Source organism: Lepisma saccharinum, chromosome 16 (genome assembly GCF_977018435.1).
Source record: "Lepisma saccharinum chromosome 16, izLepSacc3.1, whole genome shotgun sequence".
NCBI lineage: Eukaryota > Metazoa > Arthropoda > Insecta > Zygentoma > Lepismatidae > Lepisma > Lepisma saccharinum.
In genome coordinates this window covers 63,520,706-63,542,910 of record NC_139244.1, presented here as the reverse complement: position 1 = coordinate 63,542,910, position 22,205 = coordinate 63,520,706, and the positions used below count along the sequence as shown (strand labels likewise).

General features: G+C 38.4%; 1 protein-coding gene across 1 annotated transcript; it reads left to right on the top strand.

The window, feature by feature from the left end:
- Positions 1-392: 392 nt before the first annotated feature.
- LOC146000116 (uncharacterized) lies at positions 393-17,006 on the top strand. Its single transcript, XM_083137463.1, has 2 exons — positions 393-441; positions 16,661-17,006. The coding sequence occupies exons 1-2, from the start codon at positions 427-429 to the stop codon at positions 17,000-17,002; spliced, it is 357 nt and encodes a 118-aa protein (XP_082993589.1). The 5' UTR covers positions 393-426; the 3' UTR covers positions 17,003-17,006.
- Positions 17,007-22,205: the final 5,199 nt, after the last annotated feature.

The following is a 22,205-nucleotide window of genomic DNA, read 5'->3' as shown; positions in this document are numbered from 1 at the left end:
AACAACGCCACGAACCCCATAAAACAAAAGAGCATTGAAAACCTTATCTTTTACCGGTAACAGGAGCAATCGTAGCAACATTGTTTCGTTCCTTATTTTGTTTTTTTGACTGAAAGGTTATCGTGTCTTGGAAGTCGGACCGATGCAGTGTTGGAACGCTTGACAGGCTCCGTGACCTAAATTGGGCTGCCTCCATCCACACCTTCCTCTCCCTCCGGTAGATCACCTTACTCTATCTCCCCATCGATGCTTCCCTTCTCTTCCCCTCCCCCTTCGCTTTGTACTTTCCCTCTTAAAACTCACGATGCCATGTTTCCGTTGCATTAGCCCTCACACCTGACTGAGTATATTAACGCTTCTGGGGACAAACGCTGATGCAAACGTTTAGGATCCCTGTGAAAGGAAACAAGCTCTCTGCTCTGCAACATGCTACGACTTTTGGTGAGTTTCCCTCAAATTGGTATATTCCAGTTACAGTTACTGATAGGTTCGTGCAACGCCCGCAGGATTTTTTTCACAGGGGGGTCAAAGTAAGATTTCACATCTTGCCCCCCAGTCATATAAACTTATATTTTATCTATTACTAGGTGATTGCCCGGCGTTGCCCGGGTATTTATTTATCCCAATTTTCTATTAAAGTTGTCCGTGGGAGAAACATGACGATCTTAAATCCACTCCGCAGTACTTAAAAGACTGTCCCTGTGACTTGTTGATCGTGATCTCTCTCTCTCTCTCTCTCTCTCTCTCTCTCTCTCTCTCTCCATCTCTCTCTCTCTCTCTCTCTCTCTCTCTCTCTCTCTCCATCTCTCTCTCTCTCTCTCTCTCTCTCTCTCAAATGTCATCGTGAATGTCACCAATTAATCTAGCGACTCCGAAAACTATGGATTCGAGACTAATGTAGGTTATTTTTGACATTTTATTTGTCATCCCCTCTCACATCCCATGCCGATAGGTGATGAACGTGGAGTTGAACGGCATTCCTAGTGTCACTATTCATCATAGCGACCCCGAAAACTATGGATTCCACACTAATATCGGTCGTTTTCGATTATTTTTACGTTATACCGGAACACACACACATCCATTTTTATATTATTATTTTACAAATCATAAAATTGAAATGGAGTGAAAAATATTTTGGCGTTGTTGAGAATGAAAGACTTGATCCCACTATTTACGTAAAATGGACTCGCCTTGCTTCCTATCCATACACATCTATAAATTGTTTGTGAATAGTTCTTTGTTTTTTGTACTTTTTCACGATGGGGGGCACAGATATCAAGCAGAGACCACTTAATCTGCTCACCTTCATGGTATAGCCTGACAAGTTAAGTCCCGATATGCGCAGATCGCTGCGGAGCACTTCCTATTACGTCATCCTCTTCACCACTCTTCTACGTACTACTCTGGCCTTGAGAGTACCAGTGGTGCCAACTCAGCAAAATTAAGCTAAAACAAATATGAAAAACTATTTTTACTGTGTACATTGACGATGCCGGCTCATATTAGTTTATGTGGTTCATTTGATTTAATCTGGTCTTTGAACATGCGTGCGGTGCGCGGATCATAAACTGTAGTATTACGCACGCGCGTTAAGGTTTATAACGAAAATAAACTACTGGGCGAATGACTTCATTTTCTGAATGCGACATCGAGCAGTGGCCTGTTTTTATTTTAAAAGGCGAGTGGGGTGGAGGTTCTTTTGTCTATCGTACAGCAATCGCTACGAGAAGGCAATCTGATAACATGCTTGCCTGTGTTCTTTTTTAAAGCATTGAAATGTTCTTGCTCTTTACTCTTGGCTGCATATTTTTGAAATGCAAAAATCAAATCATTTCGGGTCCACCGAAATCCACACTCTGCTCTGGAAAGCCTCTTAGAGAACAGGCCAGATAAATTGTTTACAATGTTGCAACATATTTGTGAAATCAGAAGGAGTTACATAAACTTAAGTATAATTTTGTCGGGTCCACAAGCGCCGCCACGGGACTATCTAAATGGATGGTTTCTCAAGTTTTAAAAGAATTGGATTGATTTGTTGTTTTAAGTCCACTTTATGCACAGTAAAGCTAATCGGAACTGGACTTACAGTTTAAAGTGGGATCCGAACCACTATGTGCCTCCAACGGGAAACAAACCCGGGACCCCTTGCTTACAAGGCGACGATGCTACCACTGCGCCATCGGGGAGCCCAAGTTTTAAAAGAAGGAAAAAGAGTCGTTGGCGAAAGGTCAGCTGAATTTCTGTACTCCGACAAGTAGAAAACAGCCCAGGAAAAAGCGAATACAAATTTCGTTGAAAATCCTCAGACCATTCCGCTCCCTCCAGGTTGCAACACTGCGAACCAACCTCGCTGCGGAGAATGGAGTGGGGAAATGTGGTGAGAGATGCGCAACAGCTATTTGCAGCGTCTTGTTTTTAAACTTGTCAAGTTATACCTCTGATCCATGTTTATAAGCACTGAAGCGTACAGAAAAAAAATGACAGAGCGTGAATTGTCAATGTCAGATTCCGACTTCGGGAAATTGTTTCCTTCCTGACTTTTCAGGGTTTCGAATAGGGATGGACGATATCGGAAATGAGATATCGCGATATATCGTCAAGAAAATATCGTCACAGACGATACGATACGATATTTTTTCGTACCGTGATATCGGCGATATATCGTCTCCAGGATATGCGCACGTGCCGGCGCGTTCCCATGATATATATCATTCTTGCATCATGTATCGTCTCAACGATATATATCGTGCCCTGACTGGAACAACAAAAAAGTATGTATACCATCTTATTATGTTACCATCGAGCACATGCCATAAGTAAAATTACAACAAGCATTCAATTTCCAAAATATCGTAGCCAGATCTATATCGTGAAGACGATATATATCGCCGATACACTAAATGTCGTCAAAATATCGTGATGATATATCGTCTGGAAGATTTTTTTTCCAATATCACGATATATCGTCTAGACCAGAGGTTCCAAAAATTTTTCACGGCGCTCCTAGTGTTTCAAGATTTTTCCGCGGCTCCCAAGTCAGGACGTAGACCTATCTAACACTTGCAACGCTCATGTAGTGTGGGTAGGTTGCTTGCCTTAGTTAAAAAATGTAAACATATTTAAAATTCAGGAACTTTTTACTTGTAAAAAGTACTAAAAAGGCAAAAATTTGGAACAATAATATATTTCAGTGAAAATATTGGAACAGTTCTCGGAGCCCCTGTAAGCCAGCCGCGGATCACACTTTGGGAACCACTGGTCTAGCAGATGTATCGCCAAATCTAGTCCCGAACAATCGCCAAATTTCAAATGATTTGGTATTTCCTGCGCTACAAATGTCTAAAATTTCTTCAAATTAATAGTTATCATTCCAGAAGTGCAAGAAAATAATCAATTGAAGATGAACAGTATGTAGAATTCGACATTTTCACGGCCGTCGGGAATTTCAAACGTTTTCCGTCCCGAAAATTTCCCAGTAAATTGCCTTGTCAATCCTGCCTTGGGTACGTGTGAGAGGATATGGTTAGGCAGATTAATATTATTAGAACAAGTTGAAAACCAGACATTGAACAGAGAACATATTTAATTAAAAACTGGAGGTATATCTGAAACATTAACATACATAGTTTTGTACTTGATACAGAGTCTGATGAAGACCTTGCTAGAAGGTTGAATCGTTACGTTTTAGTTTATGTTTTTAATAAAATAAATTACTGCCTTGGTCAGCATATTTAGTTTTTCATAATCATGGAAACAAGGCTTAATGGAGTTATAACATAAAACTTATGCAAAATCATGTCAGTTATATAATTCGTTGACATTTTCCTGTTCAAGGTAGCTATATATCTAAAAAGGAATAAAATATGTACTTACGTACAAATCCGGGCTCTAGTCATTACTCATCCCCATCTTCTCAAATTAGCCAAATGTGGCACAAAAAGCGAAGTAAAGTAAAGCAAATCAATCAATCAATTTCAATTTTATGACTTACATAATCATAATAATAATAAAAGGTAAGAAAGCTTCTATCACTGAACGGCAAGATGTGAAATCTTACTCTGCCCCCTGCTGGCGTCCTTGAAACCCAGTAGCCATACACAAATACCTGGGCCATATCAGTTACTTTGCTCTAAAGGAGCTCAGATACAGTGATGCTTTGAAAAGTAGCTCCTTCACAGATACTTCCCAATAACTGCCAGTAACTTTTACGTCTTTCTTCTAGAGAAACTATAACTCGTTAACACGTTTCACGGCAATCAACTTATTCTTTCTTCACTGTTAACCATCTAAAGTTAAAATTAATTTTCAATAAATTATAAATAACACCACATGTTTAAATACTAAAATGCAAAGTTGAGAAAATTCGAAGTAATTTAAAATTTCCTTCGATGAGAACACACAAGAAACAGTGACCATAAATGGAAATGTTTATTTCGTTACTTGACAAAAGTAACTGGTATTCGATTGTAGCTACTCATTTTAAAAAGTAACCGAGTTACTTCGAGTTACTGTCACTGTAAAAAGTAACTGTTCCTTCAGCTAACTGCATTACAAATACCTTGAAAATTGCAAACAATGGTATAGACATTAGTAAAATGTTAATTTCACATTTGCGTCTAAATGAAATATTATTATCGTTTTATGCTCACAGATTTAGGCCGCTAACCCTCTTTGGTTGTTCGAGTCTACAATCGTTCTGTTTTCGAAAAACCCTGAAGTTAATTTAATTTAAATGTTAATGAAAAACGTACGTGTAATATTACCGTGTAACGGATTTCTAGGTCCATACCTATTTATTTTACTACGTCCTAGACGTAAAGCAGGGGAAGTTCGCCACCAAAATGCTTTTCATTTTTTTCTTCTAAACGAATTGGGGGAGAAGGACAAAATTTATACGATACAAAAAGTAGTCATTGTGGATTATGAGGAATATAACATACATACTGTCTTACTAATACTTATGACGTATTATAAAAATACTAAAATGAGAAAAAAGTGGCGAAATTCCCGCCACATGCTGGGAAATTCTCCATATAACTTATTTATCGTTTTATCGTCAGTTTAAGTGTATGAAATACCAAGTTGTTGCCAATAACTCAGACAACAAAGTGTAAAGGACCAACGAATGACAATACAAAACTGCTTAAAAAGACACAATACAAACATGTTTAAGAAACATAGGCCTAAATGTTCATATGCATTGTGAACAAGTTGTGTGCGAAAGGTCGCCTGTAAGAAGGGAAATTCGACACATTTTCTGTTACTCTGGCGAATTTACCAGCAAATTCATAGTCGAAAGAAAACAACTTATGTTTTCTTGTACATGCACGCTTTCCAAAACAAATATTTTCACGACATTCTTACAGTTTGAGGTTACGATATCAATAATTAAAAGGAAGAAAAATAATTCTTACCTGCCACGAAATGACAATTTCTACCGTAGCGTTGAAATTGGTCACCTTACTTTGTCTTCTGTGTAGACGCAACTGCGCATTCCAAACTGTGCTGCTTGCTTGCTAGTTCGCTCACCACACTGTAGTTTTCAGTGGAAACAAGGCACATGTTACTTGATTTTTTACAGGCATCAGTGAGTGTTTCCAACCTATACTTTCCATCTACGATTACAAAAAACACAAGTACCGCGAAATTCCCAGCATGGCGAACATCCCTTCTTTTACCCTACTATTTAGAGAACTTTGCGTTTCATACACAGCATCCCTCTACTGAAATTCTATAGGACCTAAAAATGCCAAAATGTTCTATAAGTTCTTATAAGTGAATAAATGAACTATACATTCCTATAAATGCCTAAAGCCCAATTTTGACTTGAAAAAGTCGGCCCCGTGGAGGAGTGGTGATGTAGGCAAAGTTGTACAGTCACGGACTTTCAATGAAATCATTACAACCCAGAAGTGTCCATGACTGTACAACTGTTCTTGTTCCGTTATAAGCTCTGATGATTCTTTAAATTTGAAGTTAGTTAATATATGCGATTATGTTAATAATTTGATCGCCTAAAATATTCCGTTATTCGACAACACTACTAAATATGTAAGAATGGCATCGCAAGTAATGAAAGATTATAAAACTGTATGAACTCTAGTGACTACAATGGAAGAAGAAAATGAAAAGTTTCTACAACTAAAGAAAGCACATGAAATGGCTATGGATGTAGAAGGCACCAGAGTGAAAAACATTGATGGTGAAAATGATAGTCCTATGTGGATTGTTGGTACATAGTAGCAATTGGCTGGAAGACATTAAGCTTAGTGATAGTGCAATGGGCAATATTGTCTGCGAGTGTTGTGACAAACATGTCAAATATTACAGGACTGATGAAACACCTCAAAATAAAACAATAAAGACACATTTGCATGACTTTGGAAGTGCTGATAACATTAACATTGAGCCTCTGATAGATATGGTGAAACTACCACTAGAGGAACAATTAGGTTTTATACCATTTACTGTGGAGAAGGTAATGTTAAGAAATACTCTGCACCATATTAAAAAGAAGGCATCTGTACACTTCCACGAAATAAACAAATGTGATCTATGCAGGTCAGCAAGGGATGATTTTGAAGAAAGTGGATCCAAAGAACTTGTTTCAGCAAGAAAATTGAAAAGGACTTGAAGCATATGTTTCCATGTGTTGACACCTTGACTATGTTTGGTGAATTTGTGCAGGGCATTCCTAAGTTGAGTAATGGAAACAGTACAGCGTGGAAGAAAATAAGCGATAGAGTGAAAGAACTGCAGAGGAGATTGCAATGAAGATTAGTGCCAATATTGGAATGTGTTTTTGGATGCATATTTTTTATATGAATGAACTTACCAGTGTGACTAGCCATACTGTATACAGATAGTTAATAAAGAACTGATATATAAAAAAAGTGGTTAGCACATCGCCCTAAGACGCCAGAGGTCCCGGGTTCGAATCCTGGTGTGGGCTTGTGAGTGTTCATTCATCAATTTCATCATATCATTGCTCATCCTCATCATCGGAAATTATCCAAAAGTGGCACAAAAAGCGAAGTAAAATAAAGCTAATCAATTGACTTGAAAATTCGCTTAACTTCAAAAATAACTTTTATTAAAAACGGCCCTTAATTTCCACAACAAAGGTTAGAGACACTTGAATCTTGAGATCTTGAACGAATCCGAGCGGCAAAGGAAGCAATGCAACAGCAGGGGGTGTCAACGTCTTCGCAAATTTACGCCATCTTCCAGGTTGCATCACGAAATTGGATAAATGTGGAGCGAACTGACTGGATGAGATGTTCTACGTTGTTAAACGGTGTACATCCCAGGCAATTAAAGGGACCGTAGGTGTAGCAACCCAAACAAAAATGCGGGCCGTTTTGGGACGGAATCCTAGCTACAAAAGCATTCAGGTGTTAAAACAGGGCCGGCTTTATTCTCGGCCTCCTACAGTGTAAGAGCGCGGGAAGATTCCAGGAATATGGAATTGGCTGTCTTGAGTGCCTGCTGTAGCGAGTATAGATCGACTACAAGGAAAAAAACCTTGGGACGAAAAGTCCCCGTGCAGCTTTCCCTTCTTCTCTCCACCTCGGACCATAAGGAAGCATGGTCCACTCTCCCCCTCCCCTACTCGCGGGTCTGCGCAGGTTGTTTTGCTCGTGGTTTCACTATAGGAAAGGCAACCCTGAAAGTGACAAATCACGCCGCCTGTTTCTCCCATCGACACAACAGTTAGGTGAAAGGGGAGGGTTTGCGCCGGAAACTACAACTACCCTAGTATAGAAACTGTTCAACAAGAAGAGAAGGCCACTGCGAACCTGCTTGCAGCTTGAGTTTTGAGGTTGAGTTTTTGAGCACACATTAAGCACGTAGACTAATCGGTACTTGACCAAGAGTTTAAAGTGGGATCCGAACCACTATGTGCCTCCAACGGATATCGAACCTACGACATTTTCAGCACAAGTCGACGACGTTACCACAATGCCTCTGGGAGAACCAAACCTGCGGCGTAAAAATATATATGTACGTAGTGCAGCTCAAAGTTTTGTTCAATAAAATTTATTTCTACGTACGTTGCACTGTGTATACGTATTAACTTAAAATGATGCAACATTACGTTATAGGCATATAGGCATATAGTCATCACTACGATGACGTTCAGAAGGGTCAGTAAACTTTAGACCTCTATAACTCGAAGTCGGCGATTTTGGCCCTCAATAACTCGAAGCTTGGTAAGTCGAAATCCTTGATACCACGATTTTTTTCTTTTTCCCCTCAAGTTCGAATTATCAAGGTTTCACTGTATTTGTAAAATCCAATTTTGAAATGTTTTATGTAACTTTAAGAAAAGTCCAATTATAGTTTACTTTAGAGCCTTCCCGGTGGCGCAGTGGTACGGTCATCGCCTTGTAATCAGGGGGTCCCGAATTCGATACCTGGTGGTATCATAGTGGTTCGGATTCCACTTTAAACTGTAGGTCGAGTCCCAATTAGCCTCACTGTGCATAAAGTGACTTAAAACACCAAATCAATCAATCAATCAATAGTTTACTTTACAGTAACTTAGAAGCAATATGAATTTAACTGCAAAAGTTTCAGTGCAGAAACTGTACTTCATTGATCGATTGAAATTAAGATTGTGGGTTTGTCAACACTTAGGCTATTTTCCGCCCGTCACATTATATTATGCCCAGCCCTTTACCGTAGATAAAATCAACACGTCTGTGAGGAATAAAACATCCTTACCTAGTTTAAATCTGAGGCTGTAAAGAGGCACTCGGCACATATAAGGACAAAAAGCAGCCCTGGCCGTAGATCCAGGCGACAGAACCTCGTTGGCCTGCAACATTGCAATTACTAGGGTGTACTACTTGGAAGTAAGGTTGACATTTACGTGCCCTATCAAGACACCCCTTACACGACCTCCATTAATTAATGTATGTATCACTATCCCTTCGTATGTTCCAAATTCTATTTTATATATTTTTAAACATTTCACAGGAAATTCACATACAGTGAAACCTCGTTAATCCGGACTAATGGGGGGATAACTTGATCGGTTTGACGAAAGTCCGGATTAACAGAAATAACCTAAAAGAACAGTAGAAAGTGCAAAAAAAACTCCGTTTATAGCAAGAAAACACATTTATTATGGTGTATTTAAAGGGCATAGACCTAAATACACTATACAGTACAATACAAAGTCTGCGGGAAACAGAATTTCATCAGTGGTTGACTGCCTTTTCTTTGGGAAGTTCTCTTGTTGACTCCAAGCCACATTTAAAACCTTGCAATTTTTTTTTCCTCTTTTGCCTGTCCAGATTAAGCGAAGTCCGGCTTATCGGGGTCCGCATTAACGAGGTTTTAATGTATTTTGTTCAGAGATATTTACACTCCAGACAATGCCTTTCTTAGTTACACAGCTAAGATAGCGCACAAACATTGTTTTATCGTTTATCAACGATGACAACTCTGAATCTGCGCCAAGTGGTTGCATACACAGGATAGAAAATACAATTTTTCGAGGGCCCATAGCGTCAAAATGGGGCCTTAACGAGCAAAACATAACTAAAAAAAAGTTTTGTCTTGATGTCCTCTACACGCTGTGAAAGTTTGTCGGCGTTGAGCAGCGACTCCTTGTATACTTAGTGAACCGCTTTATTCTTTCATTTCTAAGGGCAGCCGCACACAGCATCTAACAAATCAAGCAAGACCATCTTGGAGGTTCAGGCCGCAGCGCTCAGTCCTAACGTTGATATGAACCTCACGGCTCATATCCATGTGCCGTTAATTATTCTTGGTTATTTTATATTAGTTGGTTCTTATTATTTGATTATTAATATTTCATATTTCATAATTTTTGATAAATAGAAAGATTATTACTAGACTTATATAATCCACTAATATTTCCTTTATTGTAACAGAAGCGTAAACGCAGCCTAATGTAATAATCTATATGTTAATTTTCTGACCGAATCTTTAATATTGGATATGTAAATCTGTGTTCTTTCACGGTAGAAAATGTTTATGATTTAGATTGACATAGATTTCGTTTAGCAACAATGGGAAGATCGAATCTGTTCTTTTAAGTATAATGTATTCAATAAGGTTCAAGTTGCAACGAGGAATGATTCGAGTTTAATCTTTACTATCAGAGATGAATCGTTCCCCTTATACAATTTTATTTGGTTTTGCTGCAACGTGGAAATTAGTTAAACTTTGATATTGAGATTGTGAATATAGACATTGATGAGTCTTTAGTTTTTGGAAATGTCGCAAGTCGCGCTGTGCAAATTACGTAATGCTTAACAAGTGAGCATCGATTGGAAAAGTATATAGACTGGGACAATTTTCGAAAATTCTGACTGTAGGAAGTATTTTTGAGGAAAAGCGGGAAAACAACATTTTCTGAATGTATTTGATGTGCTGATTACGAATATTTTGTTTGCCACTCTCGATTTTGGTGTTATATGCTTCAAATCGCTAAAAAACAAAATGGCGGCCATACGAAATGAGGTCCTAATAACTTTTGAGGGAGCAGAAAGAAAATAGTGATCTTGGTGTCAAACATTATGTTTTTGGGTATGCTGAATCCCAATATTATGTTTTCTAATCTGAAATTTTAAGCTATGTGCTCCAAATTGCTAAAAAAACAAAGTGGCGGCAATACGAAATGAGGTCGTAATAACTTTTGAGGGAGCAGAAAGAAAATAGTGATCTTGGTGTCAAACATTACGTTTCTTGGTATGCTGAATCCAAATATTATGTTTTCTAATCTGAAATTTTAAACTATGTGCTCCAAATCGCTAAAAAACAAAATGGCGGCCATACGAAATGAGTTCCTATTTACTTTTGAAGGAGCAGAAACAAAATAGTGATCTTGGTGTCAAAGATTATGTTTTTGGGTATGCTGAATCCAAATATTATGTTTTCTAATCTGAAATGTTAAGCTATGTGCTCCAAATCGCTAAAAAACAAAATGGCGGCCATACGAAATGAGGTCGTAATAACTTTTGAGGGAGCAGAAAGAAAATAGTGATCTTGGTGTCAAACATTACGTTTTTTGGTATGCTGAATCCAAATATTATGTTTTCTAATCTGAAATTTTAAACTATGTGCTCCAAATCGCTAAAAAACAAAATGGCGGCCATACGAAATGAGTTCCTATTTACTTTTGAAGGAGCAGAAACAAAATAGTGATCTTGGTGTCAAACATTATGTTTTTGGGTATGCTGAATCCAAATATTATGTTTTCTAATCTGAAATGTTAAGCTATGTGCTCCAAATCGCTAAAAAACAAAATGGCGGCCATACGAAATGAGGTCGTAATAACTTTTGAGGGAGCAGAAAGAAAATAGTGATCTTGGTGTCAAACATTATGTTTTTGGGTATGCTGAATCCCAATATTATGTTTTCTAATCTGAAATTTTAAGCTATGTGCTCCAAATTGCTAAAAAAACAAAGTGGCGGCAATACGAAATGAGGTCGTAATAACTTTTGAGGGAGCAGAAAGAAAATAGTGATCTTGGTGTCAAACATTAGGTTCTTTGGTATGCTGAATCCAAATATTATGTTTTCTAATCTGAAATTTTTTACTATGTGCTCCAAATCGCTAAAAAAACAAAATGGCGGCCATACGAAATGAGTTCCTATTTACTTTTGAAGGAGCAGAAACAAAATAGTGATCTTGGTGTCAAACATTATGTTCTTGGGTATGCTGAATCCAAATATTATGTTTTCTAATCTGAAATTTTAAGTTGTTTGTTCCAAATCGCTAAAAAAGCAAATGGCGGCTACGTGCATCCATGCAATGTTTGGTATCCATACTTTTGAACTAGGAATAAAACAGTGTAGCAGTAGGTTTTTAATACAGAAAAAAGTATAGAACATTTCTGAAGTAAAGATGCAAAATAATAATATTATTCAAAGCATAAGACCATATTGAAATATTAACAGTACCAGTGTATGATAAATCCGCACGTTATACTTATTCAACCTTATTTTGCCTACAAAAATTGTATAACATTTTTCTAGTCACGAATATTCATGTACTCCTTAGTGCCAGTATCTGCACATTTGCAAGCTGCAGTACATACAAGCTGACCTTTCCTGCAGGAACATGTAGCGGATATAGAACCACCCAAACATCCACAGGTGACAATGTCGTAGCAGGGTTGTGGAATTGGTGGCAGCGATTGAAGTTTTGGAAGGAGCTGTCCATCAACCATTTTTCATCCCAAGGTAGTAGGTGGCGGTAACACAGGTTTTGGTATGACCGACTGCCTCCACACCATGGCTTGATAGTGGATCCGTTGTACATGTAACCATAGAGCATCGGTAGTGGGGGGGGGGGGGGGAAGGGCAGTGCTTGTGGTGTTTTTTCTTTGCTGAACAGCTTTACTCTGGCTTCATCACAGCTGCTTGCATCCGGTACACCATACAACTTGCATATGAACTTCTCTGCCTTGTGTGCTGTTTCTTGTTTCAATTCGTCTACACCAAGATTTAGTAGTGTTAAATATTTTCCATGCTGTCTTCTTACTGATCCCAGCAATGTAGGATACTGTGTCGCATCCTGTTATGGCGAGGAATGGGATGAGAGTTTCGAAGACAGGATCCGTAAATGAAACCTTCTGCCTGACTTCATGTACTGGAATGTATGGTCCTGCTCGCAACCACAATTTCGTACAGCTAATCTACTTATTGCACTAATACATCTGCATCACGTGCTGAGACAACAATGTTATCAGCACCAGAATTAAGACAGTGAACTACAATGCGCGTGTCCGCCTCTTCGTGGTTTGCCTGCAATCCTTCAATAGACAAATCACGATTGTTTGTTCGTACGTCATCCTCCTTGTAAAGTCGACCGGGAACCACAAATATTTTGTCTTCAGGAGCATTGTTGATCAAATGATTAGAGAGAAAACAGGCCAAATCTTTTTTATTCTCCGAGTTAGCAAGAAAGTCAACGAATTTGTTGGTTATTGGTACGGATCCATTTTCTATTACTCTCCTTACTAAATGAGCATGTTTCAAGCGCCTATCCCTTGTTCCAGCCTTGATTGAAGTTGCGTTATACCGATCAAAGGTGACATCAATCCTCTTAAAGCTTCTTCCCATAGAAACAACAAGGTTAAGAAATACATCTGCCAGTTGACCAAAGTTTAAAAACTCCTGCAGGCTTTCCAAGTGCAACAACTAATGCTTGACCATCTATTATAAAGCATGACTCAGACGGAATTGATATATCAGGTGGACAAATTACATCCTTGGTCATCACATCAGCTAGAATGGCTTTGTTTCCTGTTCTCAGACTTCCGTTTGTGTTCGCAAGGGAGATTGGAATTGGCATTAGTTCATGACACAAAATGCGATTTAGATCCACATTACGACCTGCCTCATAGACAGTTACGAGGCGCTGGAGAAAATTCCTGTCAGTTTTCAAAATGGTTTCCTTGCCACTTACTACCAATTTAACTTCATAGATGGACTTGAAGGTCTTTGCATTTGACTTATGTAGAGGATCACTTAACTTGACTTGTGAGTGACTTTTACCAGGGGCCATCATCCTTTCCTTCACGAAGGTGTCTAGCTTTACCTGGCCCAGTGTTTCAGCTTTGACGAGAGTATCTTGAATATTTGGAATAGCTAAATCCTTTGTTTGTGGCAATGTTCTGGAGAAACTGATTAGAAACATCTGAAGATGATGGCTCACAGGTGCAAGTCTTTTCAAATTTATAAGTGGATCCATGGTTCTATGTTTCTATCATTCTGAAATAAAGTAAAAAAGAAAAAAAATATTTTAGGTTTAGTCATTTTTGTGGTTCTTTTGTTTAAAAAAGAGGAAAAAAATAACAATAATTTTCAAAAATGTCAGATTAGAAACATAATATTCGGATTCAGCATACCCAAAAACATAATGTTTGACACCAAGATCACTATTTTCTTTCTGCTCCCTCAAAAGTTATTAAGACCTCATTTCGTATTGCCGCCATTTTGTTTTTTAACGATTTGGAGCACATAGCTTAAGATTTCAGATTAGAAAACATAATATTGGGATTCAGCATACCCAAAAACATAATGTTTGACACCAAGAACACTATTTTCTTTCTGCTTCTTCAAAAGTTATTAGGACCTCATTTCGTATTGCCGCCATTTTGTTTTTTAGCGATTTGGAGCAAATAGCTTCAAATTTCAGATTAGAAAACATAATATTGGGATTCAGCATACCCAAAAACATAATGTTTGACACCAAGATCACTATTTTGTTTCTGTTCCTTCAAAAGTTATTTGGAGCTCATTTCGTATGGCCGCCATTTTGTTTTTTAGTGATTTGAAGCACATAACATCAAAATCGAGAGTGGCAAACAAAATATTCGTAATCAGCACATCAATTACATTCAGAAAATGTTGTTTGTCCGCTTTTCCTCAAAAATGCTTCCTACACTTTTTACAGCCACATTTCTGAGAATTTGCACCAGTAAATTCGGAGCTTAGTTTGCACGCATTCGATCAGCGTCGGCTCTACGATATGAACATCTAATGACACTTGGGAATAAAGATACCTGTATTTCGCCAAGCACAATTTATACTTCGAAATTTATAATGTTATGGGACGACAGGTTAGGATCGGCCGAAATCCTTTGAGGTTAATGACGCCTGCCTATTGGACATGTATTTGTCACTGTTGACCCATATATTCTCATTCTTACGGATAAATGATAGAATTTCAGATCTCCGAACTTTATTTTGGCCTTCTTCAAAATTTATTCAACGTAGACTTATTTGGGCAAGGAAGCAAAAGTAGACATGTAATGCAATATGTCTCGTTTTTCAATGAAAAATGTCATCATTGGCGTGTATCTTGATGCAATCTCTGCCTACTAACGTTTCTCAGTCCCAAGTACTCAGTGGAGCCCGTAGATTCTATTCTGCTTAAATCCTGCCCGTATTAACATCGATACTCGTGACAAATTTTGGTCGCCATACTGTAGGAAGGGGCACGTACGAAAGTTTTTGTCTGCTACTGAATGGTAGGCCGTAAGCTTCGTCTACGGTTGCAAAAACGACAGGGTTCTCTTCCCTGGTACGGCTTCCTCCTAGCGACACACATACACACGTAACTATTCCCTGCACATATACATATTTGGATTTTCCCCGTGGAGACTTGCAGCAAATTAGAATCCTGGATTCATCGAATCGAATACTAACGAACAGGGGATTCTGTATTTCTTTTAAATTTAAGGATATTCATGGACTGTAAATTGTAACTTGAGTGTAATGTAAGCTTTCATATGTATTGGAAATAAACCATCTTCTGGATAAAAATGAATGAAAAGAAAGGTCAAAGTAACCTCCCGGAAGATGCAGTTGCCAATCTTAAAATTTGAGAAGAGTCGTTCATTTATTTTATGATTCACCAACAACACCCTTAAAGTTCTCAATGCTTTATTCACCAAGTCCATACCTGAGAGGGGTCAGAGTATCCCATTTAGCCGTCTGAGTTTTAGCCGAGGTGAAATTAGAACATAAGGTATTTGGAAGATTGAGGCAGGCTAGGATTACCATAATTTGCAGCTCTCTGTGTGTGTGTTACTGAAAGGCTATCTATAGTGGAGAGTGAAATAACACACAGTTATAGTTATATGAACATACATATATATATTACGCAGATGAATTGCGTCTTACATAAAGCTAAGGTCAACCCTCATGCGTGAATAAGCGCGCGTAACGGCCATAGTAAGTCTCGCAGGTAGGTAAGACGAGCAGAGCCGCGCTCGCTGTGAAAGAGGTTGAGTTGACAGTAGAGTCGATACGTTCGTCGCGACCAGTTAAGCAGCTGCCGTGCGACCGATCAGTGGTTGTGCGTTTTTCTTCGCCTTTGCCTCATTTGTCTACAGTATATTTGGGTATACAAACTTACGTCCGACCGGAAGTCACGTCGTCCTTGGCAATTGGCACTGCCATTGCGTGCGTGACAGTTTGCGATCCCGTCATTGCGATCGTCGTTGATCGTTTTCGTCCGTGACAACGTCATCATCTGGAGGCTATGGTCTTAACCCTCTAAAACCCTTATCATGGGAAGACAATATTTTATCGTAGATGGTAATACTTCAAGACGCAACGCAACACGACGAATAATTTATTTGTCTGATTGAAGATTTTGTCGATGTTCGCAGTAGGTCTACGTCTGTCTTTTATAATTTGGGAAGCGGGTAACGATGCATTCTAACAGTTTACAGCAGGATCAATGTGTATGTTTTGAATTTAAACTATATACGTACATACTGCTACTGCTCTTGCACTTCGGCGATGTTTATTGTGGGGCCACAGGGGCTATTCAAATAGGGTTTCTTGCCACCGTTTTCGGTCATTAGAAGTCTGTGGCTGAAGAGAATGGATTCACGCATGCGCAGATCGTTTTCTCCACGCGAGACCAAATTCCACGGCTCGTCGTTGTTTTCTCGCAAACCGTCGCAACATGATTCGAGTCAAATGTTTCGTCCGGTGTGCGGCCGCCCTTAAGAGACTAATGTTAAACCTTCCCTAAGACGGTTTGCGACAAGAATGACTCCTCGCGTCCTGTCGGATCCGGTGTGCGGCTGGCCTAAATGAAGCTAGACTCCTGCAAAATGCATACTGTCTTTGATAATTCTTAATCATTGTATTTCAGGTTGGTTTGATTGCAACCGTAATCCTGGTTGCTTCTGTCGCTGACGCAGGCTATCTGTCAGGCTATGGTGGAAACTATCTCGGCGGATATAGAGGAGGCTATGGCGGCTATGGAGGCGGTAGAGGCGGCTATGGGTTAGGCTATGGAGGTCTTGGATACGGAGGCTACAGGGGTCTCGGAAACGGAGGCTACAGAGGACTCGGGTACGGAGGCTACGGCGGATATGGAGGCTATGGTGGATATGGAGGCTACAGGCCATTCTATGGCGGCCATGGTATCGGGGGTTACGGTGGCTACAGGGGAGGTTATGGTCAACGCGGAGGCTATGGTTATGGCCGATGATGTATTCACGTAATTTAATACTTACATGGTGTAGTTTTACATGTGAAAATGTACGTCACCTCTGCGCAACATACTGATCCAATAATGTAGAAAACAATAAAAATAAATTCCATACAAATGTACGATGTGAATATTATGAATAGAAAACCTACCAGTGAACCTGAAGCTATATTTTAAAAATAGGTAACGAGATTTAAAATCTATTCCCCTGTATACATTCTGCGTTTCTAATAAATTGCAAGTGATAAAAATGTTAAAAGATAGTGCAAATCCTTTTAAAGCAATTATTTTACCGCTTTCAACTATTTCATTCACAACTTTCTAGAGCGTCACAATTTTGTATTTTACCACTTGTTCAGGTAACAGGTTATGCTAAACATTTTCTTCCAGATAAAAGTTAATAAATAGAGGTCAGAAACGATTTCAGTGTTAAAATATTACGAGACACATGCAATTAAATTGTTTTTAATTGTTTATTGCATCAGAACGCTTACACAACGCGCCACACGACGGATGTAAGAATTAGGTAACTTCTTATTAAAAAGTTTATGTTTAAAGTAACATGGGTCCTAATTATAAAGCAATCTTTATCAGCATAGAATTACTGAAACAATACACCTTCTCTAATATTGCTATGAAGTATGACATTATTGAGCGGGAATTATTTCACGTTCAATGTCAACAATGTGCCATATTCACATTTTCTTAATAAAATATTGGAGTTTCTTCTCTAGAACTAATGCGCTCTTTCAGGATAAATTTTGAAAGCTATGTTTATTAATATGGCGAACTTTAATCATACGTGTGTAAACTTTTACAAAATGTTATTTGAAATAATAATGTACTGAAGAAGATCCATTCATCGGTAAAATATCAATGATTTCCAATTGTCCAGGGCCGGCGCCAGATAATTTTGACCGGGTGGGCAGGTCCCATATATTGATAAATTAGGGCGAGCAGATATAAAGTATAGATGAGTTTCACATGCATTATCTCTCTCTCTCTCTCTCTCTCTCTCTCTCTCTCTCTCTCTTTCCTCCCCTGACTTCGTTTGTATTTCTTTCCCCATTTCCTTTTGCTGGTGTACATTATCTTATTTTTTCTATACTTACCTTTCTCCTCTGCTTTCTCCCTTCTCACTTTCCCACACACACACGCGCGCGTGCGCAATATCTTTTCACAAATTCTTCTAATCAAATTTCTCATCTGAATTCTCTCTAATCACTCCACTCTAGAAAAAGGTGGCGAAGGGACTCGATGCCGTCACCTATTGAAAAACCACTTGGTAGGTTTTGGTCCAGGCCCGTAGCCAGGATTTTATTTCGAAGGGGAGGGGGGCTCATCCTTTATCTACAGCTGCTATCTAAAGTCGAAAAAGTTGGGAGGGTAGAAGCCCTGAAGATAAAGTTCTCACTATATTTCAACTTATTACAAAGATGTTTAATCCTGCTAAGGAAGTAAAATTAATTACTACTATACACTATTTACAATAGATATTTCTAGGATTTCGGTAGGGGACTTCGGTCCCCGTAGCCCTCCCCCTGGCTATGTGGCTGTCTTGACCCCTCAAAGTTCTGGGAAGCCGCCGAGCAGGAAAAATATTTCAATCGTAATTTTAGCATACCGGGTGGAGACACATAGTGGTTTAGATTCCACTTTAAACTGTAGGTCCAGTCCCCATTACTTAAAACAAAAACTAAATGTAATTTTGGCGTTTTAAATGAGAAAAGCAAGTTATGCCAAAATTCGACTTTTACAGTTGCGCAAGTTTCAACTGCCCTTCTTTATTTGCCACTATTACAAGTCAACAATATTATGAATTTCTAACTGGAAAGCATGCTGCTTCCTGGATGAAGGTTATTGAATGGTCCTTTTACTTGGCTCACGGGGGTTTTGCAAATTGATAAGTGCATATGATTCTTTGCATTTAATTAATGTCTTATTGGAAAAATTTTAAAACACACAAGTAACAAACATTTTTCTTGTTCATTCTGCATTAAACTTGCCCAAGATAAAAACGGGAATTTCCACAGAAGATATCACTGTAGGCTAAATGGTAAAAATAAAGGAATTTGCGCAAAATGAATATCGATGCCATTAACGAAGCGATCATTTACTGAAGTAAATCTTCATCTGGCCAATGCAGAAAAAGAGATGCTCAATAGGGTTCAATAGAAACATGCATAGCGCTTGGGAAAATAAATATTTTTACACATATTGTGGAGAGTAATTGAGTCCAAAAAAATTCATCAAATTTAATCGTGGTATTTACGTAGCAATTTTTCTCTTGTTCATAGCGCTTTAAAACCATTGGAAAAAGTTCCATTTATTTACAATTATCGCGATAAGCGTCGACTTTAGGGAGCAAAGCACTTTCTGCTCTTCAAATTCCTCAAGAAGTAAGGTATTTTACATTTTAAAAAAATATTGTTGTCAATCTTGCACCCTCCCCCAAATGTTTATATGAAGTTTCCACCCTCCGATTATTATCATACTATCGAAATAAAACATCAATTACCCAAAACGCTAGGATAAGGAAGTAACGTGTTTTTATTTACGTGTTTGGTTGTTTTAATATATTTGTTCCATTCTGTACGATTTTGTACTCTCCACCTCGTAAAACGTGCACTTTGGCTATAGCCAGATATTGCACTACTTCTAGCCACAGTAGTATTAACTAGATCATGTTTCAAGTTTTAAATAAGATATACATTTGACAGGTATTATTCATCAATATAGTAATTTTCTAACGATTGTCCAAAAATGTGCACGGAGTCAAGACAAGAATATACTTTTCTTATTGAAGCATTCATATTTTCCTAAACAATTACGTCTTGAATTTGTTTGGGTGGGCGTTTGCCCACCCGTCGCGCCGTCCCTGTGCAGTGCATATCACCATATTATGTAAGTTAATTACATAGTCTTTAGTTAGTTTTCAAACATACGTATTTACGACGAAACAGTTTTCATATTAAAATGTCTATATTTTGCCGTCCCCTTTTCCTTCAGGGTCATCTAAGGCAGGTTGGGCTCAAGCCCCTCCCGAAATTTTTCTAAATTATTTAATCATACTGACCAATGTATTGAGGATGATTATTCCAAGGGTTTTTGCGACAGATGCAGTGATTTCTTGAAAACCACGCTTTCATCTTCTAGACTCAAATTTCAGTTTGGAAGCAAATCAGCAACATCCGGACATACATGGATCTAGAATAAATTTCTGGGAGCGGCACAGAGTATGCTAACATATGATACGGTGAAACGTTCTAAATATAATGTGCAGATTTTACACACATTATATTTTGATGTGCATATGACCCATGCAAACATAGACGTCCGCAGGAAATTTTCCCAAGGAGGTGCGAGCAAGGTATTTTTTCCAGGGGAGGGCAAACGAGGCATATTTCTCCAATAATAGTGTTTCCCCCTAAAAAAACACTCCTTCAGTTTAAAGTTATAGTTATCATGTTTCTGCAACACCTTTCCAATAATTTCATAACTACTGTTACTGAAATGAAATATATCTTTTTGTTGTCATTCATTTTCCGTGTCTTTTCATGCATCCGAGGGCCCTGCCCATAACATATATGAATCAGCAGTTTGAAGAAGGGAACAAGCGCCAAAAAATCGAAATTCGTTTTTTTGCTCCAAACGTGTCTTAACATATACCCGCATCTATGATGTTAGAGAAAGGGACCGAAAACCACACACTTGATGGTGCAATTGCCCTTGAAAATATTCGTACGTTTGAAGAAGGGAATGAATCCAGGTTTTGTTTCCTTCTTCAAACTGATTCATCCGTTTCCCACTAGTGGCGCTGAGATCGCACTTGCTAACAGCTGTTACAAGTTGCGATGGTATGCAAGACCTTGTTGAACCTTGTGTATATTATTGTACATTTCTGTTGTGTTTACCAAGGTTAACGTGCAATTAGTATCTGAGTTACAATCTGTGATGGTCTAAAAGAGTAATCTAAACGATTGTGAAGTGTTTGCAACTTATTGGAATGTCTGCTAGTTCATCGGACAGCGATGTTGTTCTTACGCCTAAAAAGAAGAGGAAAGGTGTTCGGCGCCCAGAAACGTATAGTTATGTAGTGCAGAAAAACAAAATACTTCGAGGTGAAGAGTATGTAAGTATTAGAACTGGAAAGACAGTGCTTGCAAAGTCAAATAGAGATGGGGATTGCTCTTATAAGAAGAAATGTAGTAAGAAATTCAGTGTAAATGACAAGGAACACTGTTTGAATACTTTGCGAGGGTTTCAAACGAAAAATGAGCAAGACACATTTTTAATGGGACTCATTGATCGTAAATCACCATCACGTAGGAGTTCGAAAAGTGCAGTTCCACTTAAGCGTGATAGCATTTTTGTTTACCACATAATGAAAGGCACTGAACGTGTACCTATGTGTAAAAAGGCATTTTCAATTTTGTACGGTATCACAAATAAAGCACTGTTTAGGTTAACTTAATTGATTACGTCAGGTAAACTGGTCGTTGATAATAGAGGGAAGCATGGTCACCGAGGAAATGCCATCCCTGATGATTTTCGTGCAATGATCGATGAACATATTAAAGAATTACCTTTACACGAAACAAACTACAGTAACAGAAAAATAAAATATTTGAGTGCTGACCTAAATATTACAACCTTGTATGAGCTCTTCTGTAAAAAACACCCAACTCTGGCCAAGCTAGTAAAATACGATTTTTACAGAAAATATTGTAATGAAAATCATGCTTACAGATTTGGACGTCCCCAAATAGATGTGTGTAGCACTTGCGAAGAGCTAACTACAAAAATTAAAAGTCCGCATCTCAATGATAATGCAAAACGTGCTGCTGTCGCCGAAAAGATTGTTCATCTTCACAGAGCCAACAAGTTTTATTAGAAACAGCAATAAGTCAAGAATCTATGTGCTAATGACCCTGAGGTTGGAGCGATTGTTTTTGACTTGATGCAAAATCTTCCATTACCGAAAATACCGGTACAAGAAATGTTTTACCTCCGGAAACTTTGGTTACACGTGTTTTGCATTCATGACCTGAAAACTAATAAGGTGAAGCTAAACGCGGTCCTGATGAAGTTTGTAGTATGTTATGGTTAAAAATACAAAATATGAGCCCTGTAGTCAAAGAACTTCACGTTTGCAGTGATGCCTGCGGAGGCCAAAACCGTAATAATACATTAGTACGGTTTT